Consider the following 21018-nt stretch of genomic DNA (forward strand, 5'->3'; position numbering starts at 1 on the left):
CACACGAGGAAAATGATAAGATGCCTGAAGGACAAAACCAAATCAACATGAAAGATTTGTCGGGTAGTGTAGAAATAATAAATAAGAACTTTATCTAAGGAACTATCTACCTTGTTTCACATCTGTGCACCAGGAGTTAACTTACAGTGTCTGTGAGGCTTTTTTTACTTTTTATCTGGATGGTAGTTCCACTGCCTGGCTGACCTACTGCCTGAGTAACTGTCTTGGGGTTTCGGCCAGGACCCAAGCAGGCACAGTTCCAGCCCTAGATCAAGCCATCCATCTGCATTAAACAAAGGATTAGGGACCCCATGGCCTGCTGCAAACTCCACAGGCCAGAGCAGCTACAGGCGGCGGTCAGGTGTAGCCTTCAGTCCGCTCAGCATGATCTGCTCAGGTGACACGCAGTCGCTTGAACGTAACTGCCAGTCGTCCATGACACACTCAAGGAAACAGCATTCTTCTTCATGTATTGCCATTTATTCTCTGTCAGAGAATTGTCTTGACTCAATGCTCTCTGCTTTTCTCGCTCTACAGCAGAGTCATGTCTTCCAAGCAAGCCACGTCTCCTTTCGCCTCTGTGGTTGACGGGGATGATGCCATGAGTCAGGAGCACTTGTCTTGGGAGAAAGAGGAGAGTGCTGAGGCCCATGGCACGCCACAGCTGCCCCTGCACAGTCTGCTCCACGGAAAAGCCCATCCCGATGAAATGCAGCCACTCAGCAGCGTACCACCAGAGAGCGACTGGGACAGCCTGGTGTCAGCCCAACAGCGCATGGTGAGACATGTCAACGTACTACATACATGCACAAAAAAACACAAACATAAATTGCTCATCATAATCACATTACAAGATGCATTATGAGTAGTTGGTAGTGCTGCTGAGAGTGAACTCCATTTGCAAATGAAAAAATTCAAGACAAAAAGATTTTTCAACTCTTAACCACTGTGAATTTCCATTTAGAAGAACAGACTAAGATGTGACCCTGGGTTGAATTAAATTTACGGAGAAGTAATTGGTACCTGTGAAGATTCACTGAATGTCCTCCAAGCAAAATAAAGTTTGCCAAACTTTGCAAAAAAAATGCTCTGTTTAAACTCTAGACCGTTTTCACATTTGTTTGGTGCCCTTGTGGAAAGAAACTGTTTGAATAGTTGTGTGGGGGGGCATAATTGGTAAAGTTAAAGTTCCCCTTTAAAGAAAGCCGGTTAAAGCAGAACAATCTCAAACCTGGGAGAGTGCACTAGGCATTCCATCCTCTCTTGGGTATTCAAGATCGAGGCTCAGCAGGAACTCATTGTTCCTGGCCTGTACAAAGAAGCTCAGCCGATATTCTGTCCCTAGCTCCAGCCCCATAGTTCCATAATGCTGTGAAAGCTCTGGGATCTTCAGAGCCAGCTCTGCCAAACACTAACCCATCAGCTATTATTAGGCTAAACAGAGGACCTCTAACTCTCCCTTGAATAATGGGAATACCACATAAAATTGCATCATGACCGATGAAAGGGCATGTAGCCTTTTCTGCTTCCTGTAGCTCACATTCTTGTTGCTGTTGAAGAAACATGTCTTGTCCTTGGTGCGTGGGTGTTGTTTTTCTTGTTGTGTATAAGCTACATCTGCAGCCAAACCCCAAACGCTGTACATTCTAAGCACAGAGCTGCTTTGATGTGAGAAGAAGAGGACAGGCACTTGTGGGCTATAGACATGGGAGGCAGGTGGTTGTCCGTGACAGACGGGTCTGTAGTAAAGAGACCCAGAGGGCCTCTGAAGTAGCTCTGCAGTTGGCCACTGAGACCCTCAACACCTCAGCATTGCAGCACGCACACACACAGAACACACACACACACCCAGACAGACATATGAATTGCCTCGGTAGCAGACTGCTAGTGATGCTGTGGTGTGTATGCTGACAGTGTAGGTAATTGACAGGCAAAGGATCACTCAGGTGTTGCCCTCTTGTGCGGTACTGGATGGATCTTAGTAAGTTTTACAAGCTGGAGCTAAAAAAACATAGAAAATGTGCATTTTGTACAAAAAATATTTCATAAAAAATAGGAATACTAGAATACTATTTTTTTCATGTATGACACCTCTGTAAAATGTTCACAAGCGCCACAAAAAATGGCAAATAAAGTCATTTGCAAAAAGTAACAAGTAATAAAGAAATTATTGAAAATGAAAAAAGGGGGCGCAAAAAACAATTAGGACACTTGATCAAATTACAATTTTTTGTAATTTGTAAATTTTGTTTTTGACAACTCGCACATTGTCTTAAGATTGATTGATAGGTTTAATGTTACAGCACTGCAGAAAATGTAGGTCAAAATGTGATCTTTTACTGAGGTAAACAAGGCCAGTGGCCATCAAAGTCAAATCAAGAAAGATGAAGGTTATGCAGGTCTTAAAAAAGTTTCAGGAGTTGATTTGAGTTCACATCAAGGACGGGCGGATGATGGCTTTTCTAAATGTCAAAGGATGAATGTTTGAGCATTTTTATGTAATTTATTATTGGCTGCTATAGCCTTTGTTTTTGGATTAATTAAGTTTAGAAGCTACTTAAAAGGAATAAGTAAAAAAGACAAAATGAGCAACAGAGAAAAGAGCGGAAAGGTAAAATGGAGGAGGACAGGCACAGATAGAGAGAAGAAAAGGCATAAGGCGAAAGGAATGAGAGTGTTGCCTTTGCTGATTACCTGACTCCACCGCTGTGCCATGCGTCTGTGTGGGCTGTGCCCTGAACCCATGCCAGCTGATTAACCCAGCACTGCTCCACTCCCCTCAAGCACTCTCCACTGTCTCTGCCACACTGCATAATCATCCAGCACAGGGCTGGGAGGTGCAGAGTCGGCCGGTAGGTCGTGCCACCCTGGCGCTTGGTACCAGACCACCCTACACACCACTGCAACTCTGCCTGGAGCTCGACATGCAATGCAGGGATGAGAATTTGGCACTGTCAACATTCCTGCCCAGTCCACCGCATTCCTGACTTTTTATTTAGGGTTGTCAGTGGCTCCAGACATGGTTCTATCATTTAGCCCTGCTGTATTACACTCTGTTATCACACTGCTGTTGATTAAAGCTCACTCTATGATAGGCGTGCAGTATGTGTTGGACTCAGATGTGTGTCATGTTTATTCTCTTCACTATGGAGGGCCAAAGCTTAAATCAGAGCTAAGTGTTCCCCCGTTAAAGGCTGCAAACTCCTGGCTGCTTAGCTACCTTCTGCTTTCTCAGACTCCACAAACCATAATTAACACCACCTTCTGTCAGACGTAACCCTCAGCCATGGTCTGTGTGCTGACTACACACTCCCATGTGAAGAGTATTCTCTCCCTCGCTCTCCCCACGTCAAGCTCTCTTCTCCCATTCTTCTCCCTATTTCTATCATGTCTCTGTTTGTGCACAGGGGGCACTCAGCCAGTCAGCCAGAGACAGGACCCTTAGTTAAATACTAAACCATACACAGGTGGGACTGAAAAACAACAACAGCTTGAGACAGGACACAGATTTACGACAGCTCGAGGCACTCAGCTGAGAATAGGTCTCCACTAGAAAATGAACAAATTACACAGCAGTCACCCTAACACAAATGCACACTCAAAAGCAATTTGAGAAATTACACTTGGGAGGTTTCTCTGTGTAGTCTCTGCAGATGAAAAGTAAAGCCTGAGCACATTATGGATATGCCCTATAAAAGTGTACCTCATCATTTCATCTCAGTTTTTCACTTGTCATGTCTCATTTACCAGGGCAGCTAGCTCTGTTGAAGATACAGAAGCTGCTGTATGAAAGCCAGAGAAGGAGCCACAAAAACCTAGTAATCACTGCATTCGAATGAAAAACTGTCAAAAAGCTCAGCGGAGCCCCGACAGAACGCGAAAACACACTCGTCATTTAATACAAATCCCATCCCTTGTTGCCACCCCTCCCAACTTTTGTTTGTCTTACAGGAATCTGACAGCAATAAAGTATGCTCCCTGTACTCCTTCCGGAACAATTCCACTTCCCCACACAAGCCGGAGGAGGGGGCCCGGGAGCGAAGTGACCTGCTGAGCGGATCAGCGTTTGGAACTCCGGAGCGCCGCAAAGGAAGCCTGGCAGACGTAGTGGACACGCTGAAGCAGAAGAAGCTGGAGGAGATGACAAAGACAGAGCAAGACGGTATGACTCCCTGTGTGTGTGTGTGTGTGTGTGTGTGTGCGTGCGTGTGCGTGTGGTGTTTGGGTTATGGTTCTAGGAATCCCTTTTCCCTCCTAAGTGCGCCTGATCTTTGCAAATGTTCCCTTCTCCTTTTTATAAGCCTCTAGCTTCCTGACTGTCCACCTCTTTTCTCTTGTATCTTTCTGTCTCACACAGTAATGCGGGCACACACAAGCTGGGAATACTGACGTTACAGTGTTTCCAGTTTGTTCTGAACCTCGTCCAATGTGACAAAGACTGAGCGGCAGTGCACCTCAGCATAAGTGTGGTCTCCTCTGTGCCAAGGCAAACTCTTTGACTATAAAACTCATAGTGCTGACCTGATGCCAGGAACATTACCTCTTTATATTTTGCTCCACAGAACACTTTTCACTCAGCGCAGGTATTCATCAAAGTTCTCTACTCACAAACAGCCTGAGCCCTTCTCACGGGTTTTACCTGCTTCACGTGCCTAATTAATTCATCTTATTTAACACACGAAGACAATTTCAGACTTATTTTCCTGCAAGCACAGACGGAGAAAAAAAAAGATCATTTTCTGTGACAAGACTGTTAGGTCTATGTCGTATCTGCACCCCGTTTCACCCCGCTCGACTCATCCTCTCACAGCCTGCAGTCTATCAAGAGTATGGCGGAAAAACAAATATTTGAAAGAGCTGCTGAAACACATCCCCCTTCTTAATTAGGGCTGTAGTAATATAACTACATCCAATCAAATGTTAAACCCCCTTGGGAATGCATGTGTCTCATTTAGTGTCTGGGGAGCTCTTAGCTTAAGCACTTCATCAGACGAATAAATTAGACCTCTGTTAGCCTAAAAATAATTTGCCACTTCTTTTTTAAGTGTGCGTTTGGTGATCTTTGTGTCAGAGCATCACAGGCCTCTCACCAGATAATCATTTAGCCACATGCTGAAGTCGGGACTGATTATTTGTGGTGTTGTTTGGATAATAAAGGACAATCAGAACAGAACAATCAGTCCTCATTCATCCGGGCACCTATAATTTGGAGATTTGGAGCTGAAAAGTTTTGGATTACCGGAAGAAAATGGCCAACAAAGGTCAAGCATCAAACAAACCAAAAAAAAAAAAAAACACATTGATGCACATAAACATGCCAACATTTTTTTACCCCTCAACATGTGCCATCCTAATTATTCATACTGAAATCGATGCCTTGTATAAGGGATATTTAATGACCTTGGCAGTTGAGCAAAAGATATAATAAAATTCACAATTAATGCTCATAAGACTGCATACGACTACTCATAACTCTCTGAGTGCATGGGGGTTTCTTCTAAACCTTCTAGTTTTCTTCCACATCAGCAGACATGAATATTATTCCGTATTCTCACTTCTGGTCTTGTTGACACTGGGCTGATCCCAGGATGCAGGAGAATGTCGGCTCACAGCACCCTACGGGACAAATTTTGATTGGTAATAAGTGCAAAGCAGTTCTGCTACTAGTTCTTTGTTTTACCCGAAGGTAAGAATGTATTTCATATGTGTCTTGTTTCTTGCGGAGTTGATTTTCAGGGTAAGGCTGTCGGTGCTCTCTGTAGCGACGGCGGGCGTTATGGTAATGAGCCCCAGCTGGTGAAGGCTGGTTGTTGCAGTAATTTAAATGGTCAAGTGCAGCTTGTAATCCAGGGCCGTATGTTAGCGCAGGGAGGAGAGGGTGCTTTAGAGTGCCATACAGCTGTTTTAATCTCCTGTTAATAATAGAGACTTGGTCTGCCTCATGCGCTGTGTATCATCACCACCTAAATAAACTCCCTTGTTGGAGGAAATTAGTTTCTGAGCAGGGAACACAGAAGAAGACAAGAGCCTCACAAAGTTCAGCATGCTGTCCCCAAGCTGCAGGAACTGAGAGATACTCTGTTCTTGAGAGCACTTGAGGAAGCTTCAGTGGTGATGATCAGTGATTACTGTAAAATGAAGGGAGAGGGACTCTTAGAAGCTGCCGAAGGAAAACCTTGGAGAAATCATAATCTTATGTCTTTGTTTATGGAGAGAGACACCGTTGGAAATTGAAAAGGACAGAATTAACCTATTAAAGGAAGGTTGGAGAAGCCATTTGTTGTCTTAATGATGTTGCTAATGTGGCACAAGCAACAGATGAGCTAAATATATCGCTTATCTAAGCATGACAACTGTTGTGTCTAATTCTGCTGCTTTGGTGCCTGCCTGGTCGGGATCACCGAGGTCCTCAGAGACTTTTCACCATCTGCTGCCATTCTTCTCTGGGCTTCCTAGTCTGGTCAGGATAGTTCATTGTCCTGATGGACTGGGGATGTACGCTGTGACCTCAAGTGTGGAGGGAAAACAAATGGTCTGTGGGACACTTTTTCCACAGTTCATTGCTCACATATGAGATGTGAGATTCCACTTGAAGTGATGCTAACGTAGGTGGATGCTTTGGTTGATTTGGAAAGCTTCCTGAACATGGTATCCAAATATTGATATCTCAACCTTTTCAGTGAAAATAAGACGAAAAATACAGTATCTGAAAGGTTAGGGTGAAGTGGAAAAAACATTTTTGGTGATTTTGGTTGGCTGACCTATAAGTAGAAATGAGCAGAATTAGCATTAGACAATACCTCAGCAAATATCTTGGCTTCTCTTATTAATACTGTATGTCTCCATCCAAATTATTGGTGTTTCCTTCCATTGACCACCAATCGTCCTAAGCATTGTAACAACAGAGGTGGTCTCAGTATTATAGGTACCACTCCTCCATTTTTCCATCTCTAAATATTCATACCCTTTCACCCTCTCTATCCTTCCACCTTTCCTCTCCATTTCTGGTCCTTAAAGTGCTTTAAGTGCTTGTGACTGTGCTAATGAATGAAAATGTCCTCCCAGCAGCAAGCACTGCATTTAGCTGAATAGTCACCTTTGCTGTAAAAGCTCTATTAGGCCCAGTTGCCAGCAGGGCTAACGATTGTGCCCCATGTTTATTTACTAGGTATTGTAAATGCATTATTTATGGAAAGGTCTCCAGACAGCACTTGTCAAGAGTTGAAAATACCAGTATAAAGTATTGGGGGAAAAAGAAAAATAGCCACTATTATAAAAACCCAAGGTGACCTTGATTTGATTCACATGCAATTAGAACAGTTTTATATAATGCACTAAAGTATGAATCAATACTGTGCAAGTCAACACAGGAATACTTTGTGTGTTGCGTCTTTATGGTCGTCCTGAAGACAAGGACGGGTAATTGGGTTTAAGCTTCCTGTCTTAGCTTTAGGAATTTTCCTGGACTCAGTATCTGTTAAAACCTTCCCAGTGAACCCAGCACTGAACTGGATGCAGTTATACATCTTTGGTCGTCTTTGGGATATTGAGTAGTATGCAGCAGAGACAGAGTCTCATTTTTTTTTTCTTTTGGTCTGTTGAATAAAGAAACTGTCTCAATCAGAGGCGTATAGATATGAGACAAGCAAACAAAGAAAGAGCAATAAATGTTCTCAATTCAATGTTTAGTCATTTTAAAATAGCTTCAGTCGAGTTGTGTTACATATCTTCCTTCCAGTGTTAGTGTTAGTTAAAGCAACCTTTTCAACCATTTCACCGGTGCTGAACACAATTGCTATGATATCATGAATCACACGTTGTGGCTCAGTTCCCTGGATGCTGTCGAGACAAACAGGCTGCATGTGATCCAGGGCCACCCAGTCAATGAACAGGTGTGGTGTGAAGACATTTAAAACCACTATTAAACTGACAGTGGAGACTTTTCACGTATAATCTATAGCTATAATCTTTAATTATCAAAAACCTAACCTTTTCCCAGCTTTCATTCAGGTAAAAAATGGGTAAGAGCACACACACACGCACGCACGCACGCACGCACGCACGCACGCACGCGCACACACACACACACACACACACACAGAGAGTCAAATATATTAAAACTAAAACAGAAAGAGGATGTCTTTTCTTAATACTGCAGCTTTTGAGATCAGCGGATACAGTAGGTGCTTAAGCAGAATACTCAACACCTGGAGCCCTTTGACACAGTCATGGCTAATTAGCTCAGCAAAGGGGAGCCATACCAGCATTCAGCTAAACTGTGACTTCTTTTCAATCTCAGGTAAAAGGATATTTAATGGTTACCGAGATAAGCATTAACCTATTACAGCAGCAGGTCACCAAACCATTGCTTGCAACATGAAACAGCACAAAACGGTAAACCACTGTGAGCTAAATGTGTTTGGGCATGGCGGTTACATGTGTGTACTGTATGTGCTCCTGTGTTATCACTTAGACCTTTCTTCCTCTCCCTCTGCCTTTATCACCTCTCCTCTATTTAGAAGTGTAATCCCCCCGGCGGGGTTGTGTATTATCACTGTATAATGACTGTGCAGTAGGTTGAGTGTGGAGGAGTGATCAGCATTGTGTGCGTAGCCCCAGGTCATTATCCCCTATTACAACAGGCCATGTAATGAGATTCAGGGATGGGTGAAAGCTTTGGAAGAGAATAGGATCAGCTGTAAGCCTGTGGTCTGATTAGCGCTGATGAACTCTTGACTCTGTTGTAAGACCGTCCCCCGTCAGTGTCGCGTCCCCTGCTGACTCCAAACGGCAGCTCACTGGAAATTGGCTGCAGGTGCTTAATGGCAGCAACAGATTTATCTTTTGGAAATTCATTTAGTTTAAATGTAGCATTAAAAAAGATTCTACAAAGGTTTTCCAAAGGTATATCACTGTACCTATAATACAGTCTGTATCATACATTACTTCCCTCCCCTGAGACAGACTGATGCACTTTCTCCCCTCCTCTTTTAGTTCCCTCCCTTCTCCCCTCTCCTCTCATCCCAGCTGCCATGTCATCTGGTTCTGCTTTATCCCACCTAATTAATAGGAATCTTTGTTATAATGATCTGAGCATGAGCGTCTGACTCTATGCATATGCAATGAGGGCTGGAAATCCAGTTGCCTTGGTTGCCGATTTTGAGGCGCTCTTCACACATAGCTCTACGCTGCCTCTGAGTGCAGCATCCTACCGGACAGCGTGAGGCCAGGACCCTCCTGGCAGGACACACACAGGCCGCACATCAGTCAAGCACCAGCATTTCTCCAGTGCGCCGCGTTCCCAGGTCCTTTAATAATATGTTCTTTATTCTGTCAACATGATTTCAGCAGGCTACTTATCTTAATGCAAGTAATCTATTTGATCAAACAGCCAATATAGTTTTTTTTGTGTGTGAGTGAGTGTGCACATGCTTGAATGTACTGTATATGTCAGTGTGGGCCTTCCTGTGTGTGTGTGTGTGTGTGTGTGTGTGTGTGTGTGTGTGTGTGTGTGTGTGTGTGTGTGTGTGTGTGTGTGTGTGTGTGTGTGTGTGTGTGTGCGTGTGTGCGTGTGTTCTCTCTTGGCCTGTGGCGTGGTGCACCAGCCCAGCGGAGCAGTGCTCTGGTCTGTCACTTTTGTTTGAATAGGTAATGTAGATCTGTTCAGGCTGAAGAGACATGAGCTGGAATCGCTTGTTAGGACACATGATCAAAAGCGGCTCTCTGCTCTCTGCCAATCAACCCTCTTGTCACCCTGTGAAGCAGACGTTAAATAGATTTTTCGGCTGTATGCCGCGGGCAGCCTGCCAGCCTGACATGTGAACTTTCACAAAAAAGATACCCTGCCCCTCACCACCCCCCTAATCTCACTTTCCTATCCTCTTCCTTCTCGTCCAGTTCTGCTTTGCTTCTTTTCCTTTCTTTTTCCTCACACCTTCTCTGTGTTTTCTCTACCATCTTGTCACCCTGACCTGATCCAGATCAACGTTTTCCCTCCTCCTAAGATTTTTGTCTCCCACCCCATCTTACTCTCCAGTGACAAAGTTGCTCCTATGCCAGGCTGAGATCAGAGCCCAGGGCTAAATGGAGTGTCTGTATGAGGGGACTAGGGAGCACAGAGTGCATGGTCCACTGCTGAATTATGTATTTACTATCTGTTCCAAAACAGAGCCCTCACATAACACTGCCACGTCCCCACAGGACGACGGGGGCCAACACAGGTTTCACTTTACACAAGCTAAGATATAGATTTTGTTGCCCCTTTCAAAACGGGAACCCTTTCTGCTGTCTTGGTCATTCAGATGACAAAACAAGCAGCTGCTTCTTCAATGTGCCATTCTTTGCATTCAAGATCACCTTCCCCACTTCTCATATTCCGATTAGTCAACAGTAGCAACTGCTGTGGAGCATTCCAGGGGCCATCTTCCCGGGTTTCAGCTGTTGAGCGTGTCCCCCTGCACCCATGTAGCACAAAACTCCCATTGTGATCCTGGCTTACTGGCTGCACAGGAACCCCTTGATAGGAGGAAACGGGTGTCTCTGAGAGACAAATCACAGCCAGGGTTGCACAGAGGCTTGTTTGTCTTTACATACTCACACACCCGCACACTGGTTTTAGGCATGTCTCGTCGGTGACGTCACTGCTTGTTCAGCGGTAATTTGGGGTAAAATATTTGTAGTTGCTGTTAGGAAAAACAATAGATTTGCCTCAGTGGCATATGTGGGTAATTGGGCAGCTTGTAATAGCCTTACTGTTTTAGGTGACGCCACAGTTTTTGGAGGGGCACAGAGATGTTGAAACACTGACACATAAGAAGGCAGTAGCCATTAATGCTACTATATCTGTCATTGGGCCACGAAGCCAAGAATTGGAAAATGCGAATAAGAGGAACATGAAGGGGGACATACGCAGACAAACTTGGTATCGTTGAGACTGGAGGGGGAGGGGCTGAGGCGGTCAGAAATGGGGAGAACAGGGGGTATTCCACAATGGGATAGGGTGCAGAGGGAGGGCACATGTGTCCTGCTGTGTGTGTGTGTGTGTGTGTGTGTGTGTGTGTGTGTGTGTGTGTCTGTCTGTGTCTGTCTGTCTGTCTGTGTCTGTCTGTGTGTGTGTGAATGCCTGCAGTAGGGTTACACTGGGAAACTTGTGTGCCAGCTCAGTATCACTGTCCTCGCTGTGGCATTCAGCTCCCAAGCATTCTCCACACATAACTTGACAAAAGAGCTGGGGTCATCTGACCAAGGATCAAAATAGTGTGAGTGTAACTCACACCCTGGGCACAGACAGCCTCTGTGGCCTGCTAATGATTTCAGAGCACACTGCAGGCTTGTTCTGTAAGTCAGACATACGTCAGCCATTCAGCCAAGAGATCCGCCTCGACAAGCAAACATGACAACTAGTGTACATGCAGCCTATTAACATATTTGCATTGTTTTTTTCCCCAAAACATCAAGCATGAATGTCGTGCACCAAACTTTGATGGTTGCCTCTTGAACAAAGAGACTGTTTAATCAGCAGTGATGAAACAGATGTTTCCTCCCACTCGATGCTTTTTCTTTCTCCTTGTTCAATAACATTACATGCGACAGCAGATGAGATGAGGATGTCAGAAGAAACGAATAGAAATGTGTTTTATTGCACTGCAATGCCTGAGTGCCAATGATTATAATTATTTGATGAACGTCATCTCTCTTTGGAAGAACATCCCAGAATAATTTTTTAAGTCTGCCCTAGTGGGGTGGTTAATATGTTTTTAAAACTATGTTGTCAATTGCACATCATGAAGTTCATTCGATTAGCTGACATTATTTGAATTTAGGATAAGTGACTTGTTGGGGCAGCCTATTTGTTACACTTGTCCAAATTAGCATAATATTGGAAAAAGGAAATTGTGTTAGACTCATTTTACTTCTTCACTGCGCACCTCATCTCCTTAATTTCCTTCTTCTTTGTCATTTTTTCTGGGTGGTTTCCTTGATAAAGCCAATACTGTAAGCCTGTTGTTAGCTTCCCTGTTGTGAGCTGGACCGATGAGCTCAGTCATTCATGGGAAGCAAATTTCTCCATCTTTGCCCAGCAGGTCTCAGTCCATATGGCTCTGATGGGGAATGGGCCGAAAATTGCAGCTTCTATTGTTGCTGAACCAACTTGAACAACAGCAAACTGAGACACTTAGCTGTGGGCACATGAATGGGGACCATCAAGGAGTGGGAACGTTTAACCTTTATAAGTGCTATGGTTACTTAATTTCTTTATCCCAAGGCAAGGCAAGGAGCAGAATTTCACCCTAAACATTCTTACTGGCTCAGTATTTGTGGTGCTTAAGTTGTAAAAATGGTTGTTCTGGTATTATGACACAGAGTTATAAAAAACCACAAAAGGTATCTATCATTTCTTGCAACTTCAGAATAGCAAAAGTTTTTGGTTTTTTTTTTGGCTGTGTGCATCCATCAGAGAACTAATAAGATCTAAAAATAGTGGCCTTTGGTCTCACATTCCAGTAATCAGTGTTTGTGCATACTGAATTCTGGCATCTTCGTTAACAAAGCTGGCTGCGAGATTCAATAAACGACTTTAATTACCATTTGAAAATGAGAAAGTCAAACTGCAGAAGCAGAAATGAAAAATACCCTCACTGTGAGTTTAGATGTTCTTCTTTTTCTCCTTAAAATCTGTCACTTACTTAAACTGAAATTAGAAGATAATAGCTTGAGGATATCCACACACACACGCACTTTAGCAGAATCCAACGCATTTACCGTATGCTTTATTACCAAAAGTACAGTATATTACCCATCTTTTGTAGTAATTTGTGCTTTTTTTCATATGTCATCTTATGGTTCAGTCTCTGAAGCGCAACACCGTCATCCAGCATTTATGATGAAATAAAGTTTCGATGTCTATACCCGACACTTGGCCTCACTGCAAATTGTAATGCATTCATGTGGATCCTATTAGTCTCTTTTTGTCCTTGTAGAGTCAGACACCCATTAATTTACTAAATCACACTGAACAGCCATGATCACAGTACCCCACGTTTTCCTCGCACATCTATTAATTTAACATAGATGAATAAATGTGAATGTTTTCGAGCATTGATTAGCAGGCAAGTTTATATCTGACAGTTAAATTGCAGGGTACCCAAAAAAAAATCTCTCCAACGCAAGGTACCCAGTAATTTAATTTTTGTGTGAAATTATTATAATTTATTACAGTGTGTGGACCCTAATGATTACCGACATCAAATGGAAATTATAAATTGAAATCAAGTCCACATATTTCTCTAATGTTCATCTTCACTAGTGCTGATCCCCTCATCAGTGTCGGCTGAGATTCCGGGAGTAATGGCCACTTTTTCTTTGTAGTAAACCAAATGCGTGCATGCATCATTGTATCTTTTTTTTTTCTCTTACCTCCTTTCTGTTTTGCTTTCTTGCGCTATTGTTATCTCGTTACAAAAATAAATTAACCAATGTCGCACTTGAGATATTTTAATTTGCATTGCTTTTTAACGTCTTTATTAGGTTGATTATTATTAAGCCACAAACAATTGTGTAATAAAACTCAGCCACTAGCTACTGAGGACTGTTTTATTTTTCTCAATCTTAATAAAGCCCCCACTTCTCTTTGACCTTGTCGTTTTTTGTTTTTTTTTAATACTATTAGCTATTCTCTTTCTTAATTTAATCAAATTAGCAATTGTTTGTTTCCCTAATGAGTTGTAGGGTGCATTGTATTGATAGCCGTGCTCAATAGACTCCCTCTGCTGCCTGAATAGAGGCTTTAAAACAAAGAACAGGAGAGGAAAGGGAATGAAAAGTTCATTTTGCTATCCAAGCATTTAATGGTCCTAGTTCTTAAAAGTGACCTTGTGGGGTAGAGAGCAGAGCAGCACAGCAGCTCCTTCCAGATGCACACATGGCATCCATCGGGGGCACAATCACGCACAGTCCCAACACCTCAGGCTCGGACATATGTTGAGTTTTATTTCATTCTTCTGACATTAATCCTATTCACCAGCTGTTCTGCCAGCTGCCACTCTCCGGCTTAAGGGGAGATTGCAGTTTTGGGGGCTCTGAGTACTGGTTTATCTTGGCTCCTCATCTGCTCCTCACGAAGTTTTGATTGGATTTTTTTTCCTTGCCCTCCTCCCACTACTTCCAGGTTCCTTGAGTTGCATACTTTCCTGCAATTTCTCCCTCTCTTTCAACTTCTTTGCTTTTGTTTTTCCCCTCTCTAATTCATGCATAGATAAGAGGCTGCAATTTGGCTTTGAATCTGGGCTTTTTCTGGCCTATGCCCTGTGCTAGGCCTAGGAGTCTTCAGCAGTGTTTCTTCAGGATGTGTTCAATTAATATGCTCAGAATATTTATGACAAACATCAACAGTAAAGGCTTTCACCAAGGAAGTAAAAAGTTGGTGTTGCACAGCACTTCTCAGTATGCAGCACACTAGCCTCTTGTCAGCCCTTCTACTTCTCCCACTCCTTCTTTTTAAGCATTTTTAAGAAATCCCGGTGCTGAAACCTGCTCACTCTGCAGTCATCTAACAGCATTTCTGTAGGATTAGCCTGGACATGGCCTCAGCCTGTACAGTTATGATTATTGACATATTGGGTCTGACATATTTCACATTTATGTGCATTGTCTGGAAGCATACTCAAGTGTTCTCAATGTCATTTCTGCTGAAGTACGGCCGGGCAGTCTGCGAGCAAGGGCCGCAATGAATTGATCATTGCTCACTGCTCACTTTAATAATTCAAGCCTGATTGCCACAGAGTGCCGCAGTAAAATGGATTGGGAGAGGTCACATGCTGCACAGCTCAGGAGGTGAAGCCCCTCGGGGATGGTTAATTCATATATGCTTGATAGACACGTGTCCTATTTAGAGAGGTCAGGGTGCTGTGTGTGTATATGTCTTCTCAGAATGGCCAGGTCAACACTGTGGGATTAACACGTTGGTCTGTGCAGATAAAGGCGAGGGATAAAGGAGAAATTCCTAATCACACAGGCCAGCGTGTTTAGCTGGAAAAAGCTAAAATAATCCAAAAGTTACCTGCAAACTGCATCTAATTTCCCAACTGCAAACATTTGACCTGTGTCTGTATGTGTCGAGGTCTTTCAGCCCACTTGGCATTTAACTCTGCAACCTTCAGTAGTTAATGGAATAAATGCAAGGTACAGAATTAAATTTGCTGGAAGCTACCACAAAATATTCGCTAAAGATCAAAGAAACATAGCAGCCCACAAACTATAGTAACCACATTGTATAAGACCATTGAACCAATATCAACCCTGCACACAGCCTCTACAAAGCAGCTTCTTAAACTCCTATTCATGAAAAGACCATTGACCTAACAACAATAACTGATCCGTGACCCCGTCTAGACACCAACTAATTTTGCCACATTTATGAGATATAACGTCGTCCTGTTGAGGTAAAGAAGGTACAGAAACGAAGTAAGGAAATCACATTGAACAGAAATGAGGACAGCGAGGGAGGCCATGTGCCAGAACCTCAGTTTAAGCACATCTCATCCAGGTTACCTACAATTTATTTATAGCAACCGTTTACATGACCAAACATGATAATCTAAAGGTGACTAACAGAGATGTTCACCAAGTGGAATAATGATTAGGTGTCAGTTAAAGAAAGCCCACCACAAGGTGCAGGTGCTCCACAATACTGACATGTCTGGACCTTTTTATTTATGCATGCCAGCACTGGTAATTATGTATTAAAAAGCTGGAATTATTTAACTGCACCAAAAAGTCTTCTGGAAATGGTAAAGGTTATTAAAACTGTTGACAACGAGGAAAGGTAATTGCCTGAAAATGAGCGACAACGCACTGTTGTGCTCAGAATGCCCCCCCTCCAGCTCCCTCTTCAGCGTTTGCATTGTGCAGCATCACCCGGGTGTCTAACCTATTGCGTTCCGATTGCTCCCTTGCAATTAGTGCCCTTTTTGTCCTCACTTCAATAACGCCATGATTATGGAGACTTCAGGAGTATTTGCAGCATCCAACAGCTGTTGTCTCAGGGACTACCGGCTGAAAGACAAAAACATGTTTTCTCTCTGCATTTCACTTCCCTGCCTGCCTCTTGTAATTATTATGTTTTATTTGGTGTGATGATGGGGTCTTGTTTTTAGTGTGTCTGTGATTAAGATATTCAAAGGACTCCTTGGAGTGTGTCACAGTCATTTTCTTTTTTATCAATCTCGACTTTTGATTTGTTTCCCGTGCAGTGCAGAGTGGATGGGAAATTAGACGTCAGCCTATCATTGTCTGACTCAGAGTTTTATCTCTGAGATAGAAATTTGTGCCTGAATTAAAGAAATATACTGTTCTAACCCTGAATGTAGCAGAGAAATTGAAGAGCTTTTTCTTAAAAAAAGCAATTTGATACATTCTAGTTCATCTTTCTTTTTGAGAATTTAGACAGCTTTCATACAGCATCATACAGTGAATATAAGGAAGTCAATCAAAAGCACTAATATCATATAGAGGAGACATTAATGAATAATTTATGACTCTATAAATCATCGCTAAATAAAAGTGATTTGAGTAATTTTCAAACTAAGCGACAGTGGATGTTCCTCATCCCACTGCTTACCTCATTAGACTTAAGCATCACCCGGCTTCAGTCATCAACATATCATATTACACGACTATACTTCCTTGACAAGATCCAAAAGGAAAAAAGTTAGTTTCTCATTTCTCACACATTTGTACCAGCATATTTCTTGTGAACATATGCGGGACATGACGTATATTTATTACCCACCATTTTTAGAGCTGTTTGTGCAGTCTAAATCCTGCAGCCTGTCCTCACCGTCTGTGGCCCAAGGTATTTTCAACAATTTGAAAATGTAATGTTTAGACATTTTATATACTTGTAGGCTTTTTTTTGTTTGAGCAAGCAACCACAAGCCTTTTCATAAGATTATTGACCTCCAGTCAATAGTGTAGGAAGGACATGATTAGACTAGTCTGCCAGGTCTCATACAAGCAAACAGTGCATGTATCATGTATTGCATTATTGTCAAAATAAATCCATTTTGTTCAGCTTGTTTTACTAATGTAGTTTTAAGACTGATTTTTAAAAACTGCAACAAGAAATTATCTATATTTTATTTTGTTGTTTAGCGTCAGTCTGTTTTTTTAATTGGCACATTCTTCAGTTGTGTTATAGCAGTTCACATGTCTTCCTGATGCCAAGATTAGTGTTCTGTGGAGGTTTTGGTTTTGGTTAACTATAAGTGGATTATGACAAATTGGAAAAAATGTGCTCCATTCAAGCTGAAGCTTGTTTCCTGTGTTTCTCAGCTTCTCCTCACTGTAAATAGCATTGTTTCGCCATTCAGATCACAGCACGAGCCTCTGCATTCTGGGGAGGAAATTATTTATATGGTCAGTGTCAGATGATCATTGATTTGGTAATTACATGTTTCCCCTTGAGGCCGGTACAACTGATATACAAGGCCAATGCTAAAGGGGAGGTCTCCTAGTCTGTTATCCATGACTTATGGCTAATTTGACTCTGCTAGATAGCCCTCTTTTCTCTGCCAACTGCTTTTCAACACAACAAACACTCAAACACAAGTATCATCTTTCTCCCGGGAGAACAGTGCACACAGAGAAGCTCAGAATGTGGTGGCAGACAGTTGAAACGAACACTGTAATAAAATACCAAGAGCTGCATGTTGTAACAAACCATTTTTGCGTTTTGAGGCAGCCTCTGTCTTTTGAAACATGATGGCATGTTTTGTTGCATCAACACATTTGGTAGATTAAACCTTTCAGAGATTCAAAACATTGATATGTTAAAGTAAAGATAGCCTTTTTGTAGGATTTTGGCCCAAACAGTGCTGGTATATTTGCTAACTTTGATACACACACTGGACTTCATATCTCCATGGCAGTGAAGAGCAATTTGGAAATTAGTGTGTCATGAATTTTTAAGATCTGCTTTATTACTGTCCAATCCATTTCCAAAGTGACAAGATTTGATTTGTTTGAAGCTGTGCTTATTTGTCTATTTGGTGTTCCACTCAGCGATTTGAGCTTTTCTACAGTTTGCAATGATCGTTTGAATGCACTACTCTGTTAAGAGCAGCAATAAAAACATAAATTAGCAAACGACTTTAAACTACCTTCGCCACTCAACCACAGGCATTTATAGCTAACTAGCACTCAATTTAGTGAAAGCGTTTTGTCTTACTTAGCCTGAACAATTGAAAAAAATAAAAATAAAAAAAATCAGATTGTTAGCTGTTACACTTAAATGTCAGACAGTATGAAATATGAGAGGGAGAGAAAGGTTCTCAGGAGACTGTCGGCCGGTGTCAGGACCGATAGTTAGTGGTAACCTGCCTCTTAGCATCACCACTGTGGTTTATACAGAACATGATATTCTGGCAGCACCGACTGCCAGGTGCTGAAAGCTTTGTTTATGTCACACATCAACCTAGAAACATTCCCTTGTTGAGATTTACGAGGATCATTAGCTTTGTTTTTAATACAGTAAAAAAAAAAAAAAAGATGTAGCCTAATCTAGCCAGCTCATCTCGGCTTCAGGTGTCTCAATCCCTGCTCCTGTTCACCCACATCAATAAGATCACAGAGTACCTGCACAGGCGAGCTGTGTGCCAGAGATGACAGCGCTGATAGGAGGTAAACATATTGAATTTGGCAGAATTAAATCAGTGGTGACTATTCACTTTCTTGTGAGTGCCACTTGGAAACTCTCAAAAAAAATCTCGGGAAAGGGTTCAGGGCATTTTTCCAGCTATGCAGCACCAGCCCCAGAGAAGAGACAATAAGACCCAGACAGGCTTAGTAGTCCAGAAACCATTCCTCTCTCAATGGGAACACGTCTTGGACACACACTCCAGTAGTTTTGTCTTGTATGTTGCTATCTGTGCTAGCTGCAGCGTGGAGGGGGTCTGTGCCAGGCAAGGGTCCATAGGGACCATTGGAATCGCTGGGGCTGGAGGAAGTTGGTCTTGGTCCAGTGGGGCGATCTGGGCTTGGTGACAAGCCAAGCTGTCTACTGCAGGGACGCTGGGAAAATGTAAATAAGGGCCTGATAAGGGCTATTGTTTTCATTCCATTCTCATCCCAGCTGAATGGCCTGCTCCCCAGCCACGGAGCATTTTATCTCGAGAGGGGGAGGGAAAGAAATGGAAGGGGTGGGGGTGCGAGAGATTTAAGAGCCCCCATAGGAAAATAAAAATAAACTCACTGGACTCTTCTCTTGTTTTAGCTAATTCCCCAGTATGTGATGTCCTACTTTGAAAGGACAAGAGCAGAAAACTTGTCTTTACACTGAAAACTTCAGAAGTTCTGCACTCGCTGTCTTTAATAATTCTGTTTGCCTTTCACTTGCAAATCAGGGAAGTGTGGATCTTTTATCAGAAATAATTTGTTATTTTATGGTGAATACAGTATATATCATTCTCTATGTCATAACCTGACAGTAATTGTTCCGTTGATATTAAGCAGTGTTTCCTTTGGCATCTCTAATTTCTCCAGAAAAAACACAGACATTTTAGAAACTGAAATAGCATTCTTCCTATTAATCTAAATTCTTCTGAAAAATAAGCTGTGGAAGGGTGCTTTGAAAAACTCCAGACATCTGACTCCTTCACTGTTTTCCTCGAGCACGCATGCGCAAAAGTTGCTCCGCTTTCACCAAATCCATTTTTGGTTGGCTGTTTTGTCCACGCTGTACGAACACTGAAAGATGTTTGAGAGTTATTTTATAGACTAATCCAGGTCATTATTCACCTCTCCCAGGTGGAAGGCAGGGAGGACAGCGGTGCATTCCAGCTGTAGTCTCTCCTGTTGGAGGACTTGGCAGGTCGTGTCTGGCCCAGCGGAGGGGATGGAGAAGTGAGGGAGCGGCAGCTCTCCTGGGAGGGAGGTGGAAAGGAGGGGGAGGACTGGAGTAGAATGGAAGCTGGCACCACATTATCTCCAACAGTTGGTGCATTCCTTAATGATCAAGTGCTGGAGCAGCATCTGTGATGAAAGCGTGTGTATGTACGTTATGTGTGTATGTGTGCGAGAGAGGGAGCATATGTGTGCATATTAACATATGTTCAGTGCGTTTGTTTAATTCCCCTCTACACCGCTTTAAAAATAAGCCTTTTTCTGTGCTTTAGGGGGGAAAATGTCATGAAGTGATGTTATTCTGTCTGTCTGAGGATTATGATTTGAGGGGAGTTTGTACTTCCAGGAGAGGAAGCTGTCTCACCCAGGGGTGAGGCACAGAGAAGAAGAGCTGAGCTCTGCTACTCCCCCCTGCCCTTAACCCCTGTTTTAAGATCTGTGATCTTTGTGCCACGGAGGGAGTTAACACACAAACACATGCAGCCTTTTCCCTCTCCCTCTCCTCAGGTCAAGGGCACAAACTGTGAGTTGGGAATTGGAAAGTCAATAAAGCAGAAGTAATGTTATAATGACCCTGAGCTGAAGATGTCCTGTCGACCCCCATCACATTGGAGGAAGTGGACAATCAAACAAAATGGTCACTCTGCTTGATCTCTCTGAAAGCCATCCTTAAACAAGGCCACAAGAACTACTGACTCCCTGTTACTCCCAGTTCCTCTGAAGTCAGCATGTTTGTCAGAGGGAGCAACGGTGTTTGGTTTGTGGAAGCGGAGGGCAAGAGATGTTACAGACGGATAAAAGGAGACAACTCTTGTATACATTCTCAACGGTACAAATCTCCTCTTTGTTTGATGTGGAAGATGATAACAGTGAAACTGGAAGGGTCAAAAATATTGCAAGTGACATGCCCCTCTCAGTCTTCCCCACTTTTTCTGTGTTTCATATTATGTGGAATCAAAAACACATGACAGCAAGCTGAGAAAAGCCTCCTCTGTGGCATCATTTGAAACATTTATATGCTCATGAATTGTGTCCTTTTGTTGCCAGAACTATGATTACAAATGATTAACTGTTAGAGATGTGGTTGGACTGCTCGTTATGGTGCCCTGGGGCTTCGTA

The 21018-nt window shown here is 42.8% G+C and overlaps 1 protein-coding gene across 6 annotated transcripts in view; it reads left to right on the forward strand.

The window, feature by feature from the left end:
* The window catches only part of sox6 (SRY-box transcription factor 6), a 129967-nt gene that overhangs the window by 45478 nt on the left and 63471 nt on the right, over window positions 1–21018 (forward strand). For all 6 annotated transcript variants that reach the window (XM_070993590.1, XM_070993812.1, XM_070993667.1 and 3 more), the window contains 2 exons: window positions 538–778; window positions 3952–4162. In XM_070993590.1, the coding sequence (XP_070849691.1) occupies window positions 538–778; window positions 3952–4162 (452 nt within the window). The remainder of the gene's footprint in view (window positions 1–537; window positions 779–3951; window positions 4163–21018) is intronic.

Source organism: Chaetodon trifascialis, chromosome 1 (genome assembly GCF_039877785.1).
Source record: "Chaetodon trifascialis isolate fChaTrf1 chromosome 1, fChaTrf1.hap1, whole genome shotgun sequence".
Lineage (NCBI taxonomy): Eukaryota > Metazoa > Chordata > Actinopteri > Chaetodontiformes > Chaetodontidae > Chaetodon > Chaetodon trifascialis.